General features: G+C 40.1%; 1 protein-coding gene across 1 annotated transcript; it reads right to left on the bottom strand.

Annotated features, from left to right (window-relative positions):
• Positions 1-213: 213 nt before the first annotated feature.
• Positions 214-4,096, bottom strand: LOC115672175 (jasmonate-induced oxygenase 1-like). Its single transcript, XM_030593950.2, has 3 exons — positions 3,401-4,096; positions 1,122-1,452; positions 214-754 (listed from the first exon to the last, which is right to left on the bottom strand). Exons 1-3 carry the CDS (start codon positions 3,907-3,909, stop codon positions 506-508), a joined length of 1,089 nt encoding a protein of 362 aa, XP_030449810.1. The 5' UTR covers positions 3,910-4,096; the 3' UTR covers positions 214-505.
• Positions 4,097-14,660: the final 10,564 nt, after the last annotated feature.

The raw sequence follows: 14,660 nt of genomic DNA, 5'->3' as shown, positions 1-14,660 counted from the left end.
AGATTTTTGTGGGAGCCGATATGAGAGCTTGTTGCTTCGTAATTCGAAAAACAGGAGAGGATTTCAGTATGTCTGCGATCTCCATTTGCCGCCTAGTGTATAGTGGAATTTTTCTAGTGCTCTTCCCGATGCCGTAGGCCACGATGATCGAACAAACCACATTAATCCGATGTTTGACATGTGTCCCATTTTCTGTTTATTGTGTACAAGAGATTATTTACACAATAGGATGTCATTGCATATATATTCACGTGCGAAAGACGTGAGAGCCATAGCATATAATGTCATTGCTTTTTTCACCAAACAATTTCCTAAAGCCAGCAGGAACAACGTCAAATTTCGGGAGCACCTACAATTATTCACCTTCCTCCATTGACACGGCAGAGATTAACTAAGCAAGTTCCTTCAAATTATGCATAACCCAAATTGGTCAACTAATTTTTTTCTCTCGAAAATGACAAAGAACTCATTAAAATGGCATTATTGATTGGGATTTATAGTTTCATCATCTTTGGGATTTGAGAGATTCAACTTGGGACTTGCCACGTGGACCCTTGGTCCTTATGTAGAGCCGGTACTCATCGAAGGTCATGGCCGGGTAGAGGGCGGGACGGTCCTCGGTCACCAATTCCGGGGCGGGTGCGATCGGAATGTCGCTCTTGGGGTTGTAGAAGAAGGCCAGTGAAACTCTCTCTTTTGCAGAATTCACTATTACTCTATGTTCCACGCTCTTGTAGATTGCATTGCTCAAGACCTAATAATAAAACACGATAAATCACATTTAATTATGATTAAAATTAAGAATAAGGATCGACAAATACGATAGATATGCTTGATGGTAGTTCTAGACCCATTAAGATAAATGATTTCCCTAATTTTTTCATCATTATCTAATGATATATTGATTATGTTTTTCCAAATTTGAAACTTTGTAAGGAATATCATTTAAGTAATTTGACCAGAGAGATGCGTTGGATATGAATTCAAATTGGAACATCACATTTCTCAAAACATGAACTCTTGATTTGTCCATCTTATATACTGGGTAGACGCTCAAAGTAGAATTAATGCTCATTTCTAGACGGAAGTCATGTATGAGAGAGAGAGAGAGCGAGAGAGACCTGCATTTGATCGCCGATGTTGACAATGAAAGCGTCAGGTATCGGGTTGACAGTGACCCAGCTCTCACCCCTACGAACCTGGAGGCCGGGGACGTGCTCGTCCGGGAGGAGGAGGGTCAAGCCGCCGGGGTCCGAATGCGAAGAGAGGCCCAGTGTGAGGTCTGGTTGCGGGCATTTCGGGTAGAAATTGACCCTCAGGCATGCCCCAATGTCCTCCCCTCCAAAACATCTCTGTAAAAAGTCCTCTGGCAATCCCAAATTGAGGGACAACATCTTCATCAATCTTCCGCTTAACTCCACCACTTGCTTGCTGTATTCTGCAATCTGTTCCCTGCAACCAAAAATTCGTTCTCAATTACTCAATAATCGAATATGTAATCTCATACTTTTGGATACGCCGTTTTCCCAATCGAAGTAATGCTCTTGAATGGACTTGGGATTCTTACTCCCATTAATTCTTAATCTACCAAAAAGTACATAAACTTGCACATAAGTTGCTTGTTAGTTTACCCAGTCGGCTGTGTTCCTATCACTCTATTAAATGTGGAACTTATGGATGAATGTTAGGTGAGAGGACAATTTATGAATAACCCTTTACATAGTCGAGAGTGATGTATATACTTTGTGCTCAAAGTAGAGAAGAACCCTAAACGGATATTCATTTTTTTCAAAAAATAAAAAATAATAATTGTAAGTTCTGACTCTCCTTGTTGGCTCCTAAAAAGCACATTTCCGTTGGCAACCAAAACCAAAGTGAAAGCTCGATTTGGACTCAAATGAAAAGAAGGAGAATTAGAAATAAACTTGTATGGCACAAAAATAAAAAGTGAAAATGAAGTTGTGGTGGCTCTAGAACAGTAGAGATAGAGAGAGAGAGAGAGAGAGAGAGAGAGAGAGAGAGAGAGAGAGGGGGGGGGAGCTCCATATCTACATTCAATGATTCAAGAAGAGAAGGGAGACAGGGTATGGCCTCAATTATTGCTGGCAAAATTCCATGTGTTTCTGAGCCAATTCGAAGCAGAATCTTTGCCAATTTGGGACCTCTTCTTGCCTTATTTAGACAATCGAGATTTTGAAGATAAGATCGTCCCCGTCTTTTTTCGCTCAAAGTGGAGATCCAAAAATGAATGGCCTCTTTATTCTATTTTATTTTATATTATCTTATTTTAAGGCTTTCCATTGGGAAAAGTCATTGATGATGAGCAATATCTTCAGATAATACGAACTGCACCAATCCAATTACAATGCAAAGTTTGAAGCATAAAATCTTCGCCTTGCACTAGGCAAGATTATTGAAGATGAGTAATGTTTGTGAGTATAATGGACTGTGCCAATCAAATTGCAAAAATCACATGAAACCGTGTATACTAAAAAAACCCAACATGCATTTGACTCTTCTTATTACATCGTCATTAGCTTATTTTTCTTTTTGGATTTTTCATTTTAGGGGAGTTATAGATGGACAAATGAGATGCACGCTTTAACTCAATTTTTGTCTCCGACACTCCTCTTAGGGAAATGGAGCAACTCGGATTAGAAAAGATAAAGGACAATAGGTCAATCTCAATAGTGACTAGTGGTATATCATTAGCCATTTTTCCCCTCCCTCGTACAAGACATTGTAAAATGAATTCTTTGACCGGCACTCTTGTCCCAGTAACGTACGTGACTCTTCTACTAATGACTTACTCATCTTCCTTTCCCTTTCTTCTTTGTTCTCTTTTGTCTTTTCTTCTAGTCTAACTTGTGAAGATGATAGTATGTTAGTTCATAATTTTCGAAGGAAAAAAACTCCTAATCCCTTGAATTTGGTCCTCCACTCCAAGATTTCTCTAGCACCAAATATCCCACAAAAATAATTGAACACCCGATTAAAAATATTTGAAATCTTCACCAATCTCGAGTAACCATTTCGTCATTTATTTCTTTATGAGTTGTTCAATCTCTAACACCACGTGCACAATAAAGTCCCACCATACATAAACCGACCCCACCTACTATTGCCACGACCTCACTACGACACGTCAGCCCACTATGGGAAACGCATTGCGAGAAAGCAAGACACCTCCACGCGCTCTATGACCATACCATAGTGGACCAATCAAGGTCACTTCTCGATAAAAGAATATACAAGTCATTCCACCACGTTTTCAATGCCCATCTAAAAACGTACTTTTGTCAAGAAACAACCAAGACCCCCAGATAAGAAATCAATAAATAAATCCAGCAACTCAGATTATTAGGTCATGGTGACTGTTAGTACTGTTGCTAACTATTACCTGCACGATGATGGAAGCTCTGGCCACTTTTCGTGGTTCCTCAGGCACTGAGGCATGTAATGGAGGAAGTAGTAGTCGCTCCAATCGAGGACCGCCCCTTTCTCGACGCCGAGCCGGCTTCCGTACCCTTCGTAAGTGCACGGGGAGTTTGCGTACCGCTGCTTCGACTCAGGCGGCAGGTGGAAGAACTCCCGCCAGCTCTCCCTCATCATCCTCATCAGCTTCGGGTCGACCCCGTGGTTCACCACCTGGAAGAACCCCCAGTCGCGGCACGCCTCGTTGATCTGCCTCAGGGTCAGGTCGCTGGGCCCCCTCGGGACGTTGGCCCCAACGAAGAGGCCCTTGAGGTCGATGACGGGGATGTTGACGTCCCTGACCAAGGGCGAGGAGACAATCGATGGCCGGTCAGAGGGTGGCTTCACGTAGCGGTTGGGGATCGCCTCAATGCCACTCTCCGATAGGGATTGGACCCGAACCACCGGCTCAGGCCAGCTTTGTAGGCCTTGCATCCCTTTGTGGTTCCTTGTGGGAAAGATTGAAGGATTGTATGAGGCTTTTTTAATGGAGGGTACTGTCGAAGTGGTTCGTTCTTAAGCAAGTTGAGTGCAAGAGTTTGAAGTGGACTTGAGACAAAAATGTGACAATTGTGTGTGAGAGAGAGAGAGAGAGAGAGAGAGAGAGAGAGAGAGAGAGAGAGAGAGAGAGAGAGAGAGAGAGAGAGCACTCAATAGGTTTACATGGATATCACAAGTGGAAGATGTAGGGAGTGAGAGAGCTCGATGACGAATATATAAGGAAGCGAAGCGAGACTGAGAGGAGCAGGGGTTGTTTCGGCGCCGTGATGAAATTGAGTTGCCTCAACTCTATTTACCCACATGAATAATAGAATAAGAAAAAAGAGAGTTACAAACTTGTGATATTTCACCATCTGTAGTATTCTTATCAATTCCCTATGAATGACTGCTCCAAAAACGACGACCATTCAATATACAAAAAGAAAGTGAAATAGGGTATGGAGTTTTTGTGAAGACAGATAGAAGTGGGCTTAGTGTACTCAAAGTGAAAGTGGGCGAAAATATAAAAAAAGAATAGATTAAAACTCTTGACTACACAAAGATACGAAAGCAAAGTAGTTAAGATCTCGACCCACGTGTCCCTTGAGGGACATAAAATAAGTTTGTGGAACAATTTCTCAGGGCGAATGGTACGCCTTCTTCGAATTACAATGCGCAAAAGATAGAAAACCGATCACCATCCAACCCGCTTCAGTGATATATATCTGATCTTATTTTCAAGATGTTAGATTAAGTGCGGACCACAACTTTTCAGAAGTTTTTCTCTATTGTGATTCACATGTTCATTTGATAATTGGTCAAGTGATGATGGGTGCCACGAAGGAAACAGTCCATTGGTTCACTTCTAATCAACCCTTGATACCACGGATTCCATGCTGGAGATATTACCCAATAAACTTTATCGCGCACTAGGAGTCACCTAGGATTAAAGTATGCGATGCATACTGTAATTAGAAACCCTAACATGTGATGTGTGAGGTATACATTGATTCTCTAGGGTTAACAGGACAAAATCTACCAAATCAAGTTAAAAGCTTTCGTGTTCGATTGAGCTTAGAAATCATCTGGTCAAAGGGTTCTGTACTACGCATGTAGAGATGGGACTCAAAAAGGCTAGCTGGACCCAAGCTATGATAAGTAACGCATGCATTTTAAATGTGATCTGGGAGATTTTCATTTTTTTTTCTTGTCTTCTGAATTTACCATTACATATGGTTTGTTTAGGTCAATTTTAGGTAATTGTGGATTAGACCCATTCGCAACCGTACAAATATGATATTTTTTTGTGCTATTATCAAGAATTGCCTCAACCGACGAGTTCTTTTGATATGTTCGAGCACCGACTTTTGGTTTTTTTATGCTGGCCACAAAACATTTGTGGGGCTCCCTTGTACTTTTGCTCTAAGTGAAAACAGAAAATACAGTTTGGATAAAAAAAAAAAAAACTGGAGAGCTTGCAAAGTGTGAACGCGTGAGGATGTTAGTAAAAACATAATTGCAGATCGGATAATAAGTATGGTACGAATCATATGGCCTATAACTATGTGAGCTATACATTTCGGCTAATCTGATTTGGGCTTACCTTAAAAATTTTGTTGACTCGTTCAAAATAGATAATATTAGAGTTAATGATTGATCGATAGCTTCTACCCGTGATTTATGTGGAAGGAACTTGTACATTAGTTCTAGAAAATTTTGCAGGATCACTGCCAACTGTTTTTTTAATATTTAAATATGCTAACACTTCTCCTCACACAGATTGGACTTAGGCTTAAGAGTAGCGTGTGGAAATATTAGGGTGAGATAAAGAAGGAGCCTAGAAAGATTTGAACTTAAAATCTTCTATTGTGATATTATGTAAAATTTTGTGGAATCAAAACTAACTATTTTAAAAGTTTAAATTGTTCAATGAAGGCGCGGTTTGATATTTAAATTTTCTAACAAGTCGGAATGTTTGATGTTTTGTATTCTCGATAGAGACTCCTAGTAAGTCGATTTATCATATATGCTTGTGTATTCCAGTTGAGTTTGCCATAGCCAAAGTGGAGGTTTGCTTCGTATTCAGACATGTTGATGTATAAGTAGGCGTGACTTTGGATTGAGGGAGAATTAGCCTAATACGAAAAGCTCAGATGCGAGGGGACGGATTTGCTATGGTAAGCGCATGAGGATTTTAGTGAAAAGGCCGTGTTTTTCTCCATCAAAAGCTGGAGGGGATTTTTTCCAACCATGTCTTGGTTGGTGTAGAAACATGGACATCGTACTAATTTTTAATTTTATTTATGTTTACATGTGAGTTATGTCCATAACTTGTAATGAACGAATCAAAGACACAATCAGAAGAAACTTCGTGGAGAATATAGTCTAAATAGAGTCTCACATTGGATATAATCGATACACGATACACAACAACCAGCATGTATATTTTTCTTTTTGCCTCCATTTAGTATATTTAGATGGTTCATAATCTAACTTTATGAGCGAAATGGGAGTCTAATTAAGTTGTTAATGGACTTCAAGATTTTAGGATCTGCATTGGACTTTTGGGCTTGTGATGCGCATTCCAGCATGAACATCTTTTTTGGAGTGGAATTTGCCTCGTTTCTGTCAACGAAATTGCAAATATATGGATTAAGTTTTGGAAGCTACGAATCCGACAACGGAAAGAATATGCTTACATGTTAATAATGTTACCCACGAATCCGACAACGGAAAGAATATGCTTACATGTTAATAATGTTACCCTTAACCCTAAAAAATTGCATGCCTTAAGCTCTATTTCACCCTCACACCTCTTCATGAATATTTACTTGATCTTTCTCTCTCCACTCGATAGATATTACTGCATTGTTATTGCATCTATCGTATTGCACTAGGGGGATATCTCCAACTTGGACTAAAAAACGAAGAAGCAAAAGATTATCTCAAGAACGATCGCTCTCGCTCGCTCGTGCAATTCCAAACCAACCGATCTTTTCATCAGATTATTTGATTTCTTGGGTCAAAGATACTAACTTTGATCCTGTTGCACTTGCGCAGATTCATCAGTTGGATATCTGCTGCAATGACAGATGGCAGTGGGAACCTTATCCCCTTGCAAGGATTTTGTATCATCATCAACTTATACGGCTGCTCGCCACGGTGTAGTGGACAACACTTGTCGTTTCCAAACTTTGATATGGGATTGTTCAGACAGCAATAAACCCCCAAAACGTAGCAAGTTCCTGTCTAGTTGAAACATGACCATGTGGGGATCGAAAGTGGAAGAGGTTCTTTTTCAAACTAGGGTCCTCGTTACATAGTCGAGACCATTCGGACATATTGCTTGCTTGCCATAATCATAATAATAATAATATTAATAGTAAGAAAACAGTTATTGGTTCAAGTATGACGCGACAGCATTTTCATTTTAACTAATACGTTTATGCTATAAAAGAGTCGATTGACTTTACTATATAAGAAAATCTTGCAGGACATAATATAGGGACGTGATATCATTCACGCTTAGTTTCGTGTTTGCTAATTTTTTCACGGTCAAAACTATCCCTGTTAGGCGAGCTCCCAGAAAGAATTTCTTCGGTTCTTATCATTATTTGAGAGATAGGTTGTTGGAAAGGTAAAGGCAACTAGTTAGTAAAGTCCAAATTTAGTAGGAGATTTAGTAGGAGATTTAGCTCAAATTTTTAAAGAAGGAAATAATAACTGTCTTTGCCTTTCCAATAAATATTCATATTTATCCCCAGAGATGTATTCTATCTTATTTAAGGATAATGAAATCCCTAATATGATGAATTGGGGGTTTCTCATCATGGACGCAGGCTTCCAAGGGTTCTCTCCTTGGTCGACTGAAACACGTTAACTTTTGTTCTTTTTCTTTATGTGTGTGTGATTACAAAGAAAACAAGGTATTAGAGTCAGTTTCGAGCGTGACGTTTGTGCTATCAAAGTCGCTATTTGCCGCTTCATTCTACTTCTGACATAGATAAGCTCTTCATCATCTCCTTTAATCTTGTTATAATGGCTAGTTCTTCGGTCACCACTTATATTGGTCTATCTAGCTCAAATGAGATACACAATAGATTAACATCCTTTCTTTTTAAGGGAAGAAACTATCTTCCTTGGTCTTGAGCAATTACGATTGCCCTTGGAGGACGATCCAAGTTAGGCCATGTCAATGGTTCGACCAAAGCCCTATCATCCACCGATCCTAAATATGTCAAATGGCAATCTACCGATAACTTGGGCTGCGCATGGCAACCATTCTGTGCCAGGGAACAGATTCTGGTCAGAAATGATTCTTTTTTATTCTGTGCTCGGGAACTGATTCTGAGCATTTGAAGGTGTTTGGTAACGGCCCAAAATTTCTATTCCTGAAATAGTAAAAGAATAGAAATGCGTTTGGTAACGGCATAAAATTTCTTTTTATTACTAATATTTTAATAACATTTTAAATATTTTAATATTTCTTTCTTTTATTTTTTTCTTCTCCTCCTTCTTGGCCATGGCCGGTAAAAAATTTTCTTATAAATAATTTTTTTTAAAACATTTTACTAAAAAATATTGAAAATATATTTTTCTTTTTTTTTCGCCATGGCCTGGTCACTGGCCATGGCCGGTAAAATATTTTTTTATAAATATTTTTTTTATTAATAATATTTTAATAAAAAAAATTTTATTGAAATTATTTTTTTTTGCAATGGCCTGGTCGCTGGCTATGGCCGGTAAAATATTTTTTTATAAATATTTTTTTTATTAATAATATTTTAATAAAAAATATTTTTATTAATAATATTTTAATAAAAAATATTTTTATTAAAATATTTTTTTATTTTTTTTACCATGGCCTGGTCGCTGGCCATGGCCGGTAATTTTTTTTTATTAATAATATTTTTTTTCGCCATGGCCTAGTCGCTGGCCATGGCCGGTAAATTTTTTTTTATTAATAATATTTTTTATATTTTTTTCGCCATGGCCTGGTCGCTGGTCATGGCCGGTAAAATTTTTTTATTGATAACATTTTTTTATTAAAATATTTTAATCTCACCAGATACGGCGAGAGTGGCCCTCGCGCCGGACATTAGAAGCTATATTAAAAACCAAGAAAAAGAAGAAGAAAAAAAAACTGATTCTCATTTTTGTTCCCAGAATCAAGAAGCTACTTTTTTTTTATTTTTGATTCTGCTCCAAAACTGATTCTGGGCACAAATTTGCAAGAATTTGTGCCCATAATCAAAAAATTAAACAAACGGATTTCTATTCCCAAACTGATTCTGGGAACAAAAAAATAAAATCAAACACTATTTGGCAAGTTGCCATGCGCAGCCTTGGTCATGTCGTGGATCTTCAACTCCATGGATCCTCATATTGACAAAATTTTTGCTTACTCTGAAATGGCACAATCTCTATGAAGTCTATTAAACACATGTATGGCCATGAAGATAATGGCTTTCGAATTTTCGAGTGGCAACAAGAAATTGCTCAAACCGAGCAAGCTCCCAGTCTACCATTTACCGAGCATCTTGGAACTCTGAACAAGAAATGGGATGAACTTCGTCAGTAATTTCCCCCGTTGACTCCGTGAACATATACTTCGAAAGAGGAGCAAGATCGGGTTCTATAATTATTGGCCAGCATTCGACTTGAATATGAGGATGTCAAAAGACAAATCTTTATGAGCTGCACTCTTCCATCTTTCATTGATGTTTGCGCCATTATCCAATGTGAAGAAACTCGATGGCGTGTTATGAATCCAGACTCAAAATCAGGGGGAGAGAAAATGGAGAGTTCGACTAATACTGTTAATTTCAATAAATCTAATGGTGGGAAAGGAAAAGGCAGGGTCGAAATTTCAAGCTTCACTGCACTTATTGCAACAAGGATGGTCACACTCAGGATTGTTGTTGGGAGTTACATCCACTTCTGAAGCAAAATAAAGACAAGGCTCTTGCAACTTAAAGTGGTACTCCTAATTTTGACCTTGATCTTCAAGTTTCTCTTGGCCAATTTGCCTTGCAACTCCAACAACTCATGATGAGCAGCAACGTGACTCCATCGAGTTCTGACTCAGAGAACATTGCTCATAACTCTGGTGAAGCTTTTGCCCTATCGACATCTTCAGAAAATTATTTTATTGTTGATTTTGGAGCGACTGATCACATGTACGGCACGTTTTAATGGATTAAAAATCTCTGTAATGCATCTAATTACCCGTCTATTACTGTTGCTAACATAGAGCAGGTTCTTGTTCAAGGAACTAGAACGGTGGAATTTCTTTCCACCAACTCAAATGTTTTATTTGTTCCAGCTTTATCATCTAATTTGCTATCTGTCAGTACAATTACCAGAAATCTGAATCGCAGTGTTGTCTTTTCCCATGATGAGGTCATCTTTCAAAAAGTTTAACAGGGAAGAAAATTGGTGGGGGTCGATTCTAAGGGCCGTTTGGCAACGTGCCAAATAGTAAAAATTTCTGTTCTTTGGTTTTCAAAATCAGTTTGGGAACAGAAATCTGTTTGTTAAAATTTTTGTGCCCGGGCACAATTTTGCAAAAAATTGATCCCAGCATCAGTTTTGGAACAGAATCAAGAAGCAAAAAAAAGTAACTTCTTGATTTTGGAACAATTTTTTCCGGAACTAATTCTTCTTGGTTTTCTTCTTTCTTTTTTATTTGTTCTTCATCTTCTTCTCGGCCCACCGCCAGCTCACCGCCGGCAACTGGCCACCAGAGACTGGCCAGGGTCGGCGAGGGTGGCCCTCGCCGCCCCCGGTGACGGCGAGGTCGGCCCTCGCCACCCCCGGTGACGGCGAGGTCGGCCTTGCCTAGATCTGGCGAGGCCGACCTCGCCGTCGCGGGGGGTGGCAACGGCGAGGTCAGCCTCGCCTTGGCCGGGCGAGGCTCGACCTTGCTGTGATCTGGCGAGGCCGACCTCGCCGTCGTCGGGGGTGGTGACGGCAAGGTCGGCCTCGCCAGATCTGGGCGAGGTCGAGCCTTGCTCGGCCATGGCGAGGCCGACCTCGCCGTCGCTACCGGCGAGGGCTGCGACGCCCTCGCCGGCCCTGGCCTGTTGCTAGTCGCCGGCGCCGGCGACCAGCCATGGCCAAGGAAAAAAAAGAAAAAAAAAGGAAAAAAAGGAAAAGAAAAGAAAGAAATATTAAAATATTTAAAATATTATTAAAATATTATTAATAAAAAGAAATTTTGTATAGTTACCAAACGCATTTATGTTCTTTTTCTATTCTAAGAATAGAAATTTTGGGCAGTTACCAAATGCCTTCAAATGCTTAGAAATTTTTTTTTTTTGGGTAACTGAGGATCCACCACCATTCCCCGAGGACGAGCCCGCACAGGTAATCGGGGCGCCTATACCTCGGGAGAGACTAGCTCAGCAACCCACCGCCAGGGCCCCCTACTTAAATTACGAAATGCTTAGAAATTGTTCCCGGACACAGAATAAAAAAAAATCATTTCTGATCAGAATCTGTTCCCGAACACAGAATGATTATCATGCGCAGCCTAACAAGCGTTGTACATGCTTGATTTATTAAGTGCAGGTTTGATTGCTAGGAACAATAAAGACACGGAGGCTCATCTCTAGCATTGGCGTACGGGACATCCATCAGATAGTATGCTAAATATTATTGATTCTACCTTTACTCTTGATACTAGTTCCTATGAGATTTGTCGTTATGTTAAACAGCCCAAATTGCCTTTCTCCTCTAGAATTAGTCCACCTTCAGAGTTGCTTTAGTTAATTCATTCAGATGTTTGGAAGGCTGCTGCTGTTGACTCCCATGATGGATTTAAATTTTTTGTTACGTTTATTGATGATAAATCTCGCTGCACTTGATTATACTTACTTGCCTCTAAAAGTGATGTGCTTCATGTTTTCCGAGAATTCACGAAAATGATTATTATGCAGTATGGTGCTAAGATTAAAATACTGCGTGCCAATAATGCGATTGTGTACACAAATCACCTTGTTGATTCTTACCTTAAGAGTTCGGGGATTATTCACCAATTTTCATGTGTTAAAACTCCTCAATAGAATGGAGTTGTAGAGTGGAAAAATCGTCACCTTCTTCAGGTAACTCGTATCTCCCGTTTCGTGGGAATTTGCTCACTCGTTATTGGTCAGATGCTATCTCACTAGCTGTTATCTCATCAACCGTCTACCGAGAAAGGTGTTAAAATACAAAGCCCCAATGGAAATCATTCTTGGCAGATTTGTTAACCTTTCTCATCTCCGTGTGTTTCGAAGCACGTGCTTTGTTCATTCTCCATCTAGAAATAAATTTGATCCTCGTGCTCGAAAATGTGTTTTCTTGGGATATTCCTCCTTGAAGAAGGAAAACAAATGTTTTGATCCAGCCATTAAAAAATGTTTATATCTCGAGATGTCACTTTTGATGAGACTCACATGTTTTTTTCCGACCGATCAAATTCAAGGATACTGCCAACTATAATTATAGTGGCTTGGACGTTGAATTTGCTTCGGTTCCAGTGGTTTCAACAACAGATGACTTTGTGATTAACGAGGATCAGACCAATGAAGGGATAATGGGAGCGAGCATAATCTTGCACCCACTGTTCCTTTGGTCCCTGTGGAACCTGCATCCACTATCCCCAGAGTAGTTCCAGTTCGTCGGTCAACTAGGATTTCTCAGCCATCAAGTCGGCTTCGCGACTTCTCAACATATCATTCATCCATCCTTATCCCATACAAGCATCAATCTTTTATGAAAATATATCACCTGAGTTCAGTGCTTTTTTGATTGCTATTGATAAGGATAAAGAATCAACGAGCTTTCTTAAGGCACAAAGGTCAAGTGTATGGAAGAAAGCCATTGATGAGGAACAACGGGCCCATTTGGTTAGGCTTTGGGGGAATGCGTTTGGCAAAATGCAAAGGCCTTTGGGCTAAAGGGGTTTTCCGAAATGCAAATAGTGTTTGGTAAGTGTATTTTAAAATCACATTTGAAAGCAGCTTTGGCCTAAATACTGTTTGGTAAAGACTATATTTTGTAAAGGACTTTTGCTAATATTTAAAAATAAAAAAAAAACGTTTGAGGTAGAGCTCAGCCATCGGCCGCCGTTGTCGGCCATATCTGGTCACGGGCTAGCCTCGCCTAACCTCAGGCGAGGCGGCCTGAGGTCACGGGATCTCAAGCATCGCCAGGGTCGCGCAACCCAGGCGACGCTTGAGGTCGGGCTACCTCAGGCGGCGTCACCTGGGTCGCTCGACCCCGGCGACCCCAGGCGATGGTCGCCGGGGTCGCGCGACCCCCAGGCGGCAGTCGCCAGAGTCGCGCTACCCCTTAAGCAGCGGTCGCCGGCTGCCAAACTTGCTGCTTGGAGAAGATGAAAAGTATTCGATGAACAGTAATCTTACCTTCCGAAAGTTCGACTTGCCAAAGTATCTTCGGACCTGCCTTGGGCTAAAGGCCTTTAGAGTCCTTTGGAAATGCAATTGCATTTCCTTAAAGTGCTACAAAAAAATTGCCAAATGCCATTTGTATTTGGCCAAGGGACTTTAGAGCCTCAATGCTCATTTCAAATGTTGAACCAAACAGGGCCTATATGCTCTAGACTAAAACCGCACTTAGGATATAGTTTCATCGCCATCTGAGAAACGACCTGTTGGTTGTCGGTAGATCTATAAGATCAAATACAAAAGTGGCGGATCTATTGAGAGGCACAAAGCAAGACTTGTGGCGAAAAGTTATACTCAATTGTATGGGGAGGATTGCAAAGAAACATTTGCTCTTATAGTGAAGATGAACACAGTTAGAGTTATCATGTCAATTGCAATTAATTATGGATTGTTACATTTTCAAATGGATGTTAAGAACGCCTTCTTACAAGGCAACCTTGAAGAAGTGTACATGGACCTTCCCCCGGGACATTCCTTGGAAGGACAAGGATTTGTGTGCAAACTAAATAAAGCAATTTATGGTCCCAAGCAATCTCCCCGAGCTTGGTATGGCAAGCTCGGTATCGCTCTTGTGAATGTTGGCTTGAAAACTGGAGTCAGATCACTCTCTCTTTGTTAAGAAAAACTCTAAAGGAATTGTGGTTGCTTTTGTGTATGTTGATGACATCGTATCACTGGCGATAATGTTCAAGGGATTTAAATTCTCAAAAACTACTTGTATGAGAAGTTTGTCATCAAAGACTTAGGGAGGTTACGTTACTTCGTTGGAATTGAAATTGCTAGTTCAAGCAAAGGATTGTTTCTCTCCCAAAGAAAGTATGCATTAGACTTGTTGAAGGACACTGGAAATTAGGAGCTAAACCCATAAAATCAACTATGGATTATGGCAGTAAGTTTGCCACCAACACCACTCCTCTCAAAGACAGTGGAATGTTCCAAAGATCGGTGGGTTGGTTGATTTATTTAACTATTACAAGACCTAAAATCACATATGCTGTTAGTTATGTTAGTTAATTCATGCATAATCATACTGAGGGTCACATGGAGGTGGTGGACTGTATATTGCGATATCTAAGTCATGCCCTGGGCATGGCATTCTTATAAAGAATCATGGTCCCACAGAGATCGAAGGTTATGCTAATGCGGATTGGGCTGGGAATTCCACATATATAATATCAACAATAGGATTCTGCACCTTTGTAGGAGGAAACCTGGACATTTGGAAGAGCAAAAAGCAAAGTGTGGTAGCTAGAT

Source organism: Syzygium oleosum, unplaced genomic scaffold, assembly GCF_021117445.2.
Source record: "Syzygium oleosum isolate NSW1041296 unplaced genomic scaffold, Sole_v2.1 Sole_v2.12, whole genome shotgun sequence".
Taxonomy (NCBI): domain Eukaryota; kingdom Viridiplantae; phylum Streptophyta; class Magnoliopsida; order Myrtales; family Myrtaceae; genus Syzygium; species Syzygium oleosum.
This window is presented reverse-complemented; position numbering and strand designations above follow the sequence as displayed.

What these genes read in the sequence shown, in the direction of transcription:
- LOC115672175 (XM_030593950.2), bottom strand. Translation starts at nt 3,909, where the DNA reads ATGCAAGGCCTACAAAGCTGGCCTGAGCCGGTGGTTCGGGTCCAATCC. An exon ending in GAGCTTCCATCATCGTGCAG is followed by an intron (nt 1,453 to 3,400) that starts GTAATAGTTAGC and finishes TTTTGGTTGCAG; the next exon opens with GGAACAGATTGCAGAATACA. An exon ending in ACATCGGCGATCAAATGCAG is followed by an intron (nt 755 to 1,121) that starts GTCTCTCTCGCT and finishes TTTTATTATTAG; the next exon opens with GTCTTGAGCAATGCAATCTA.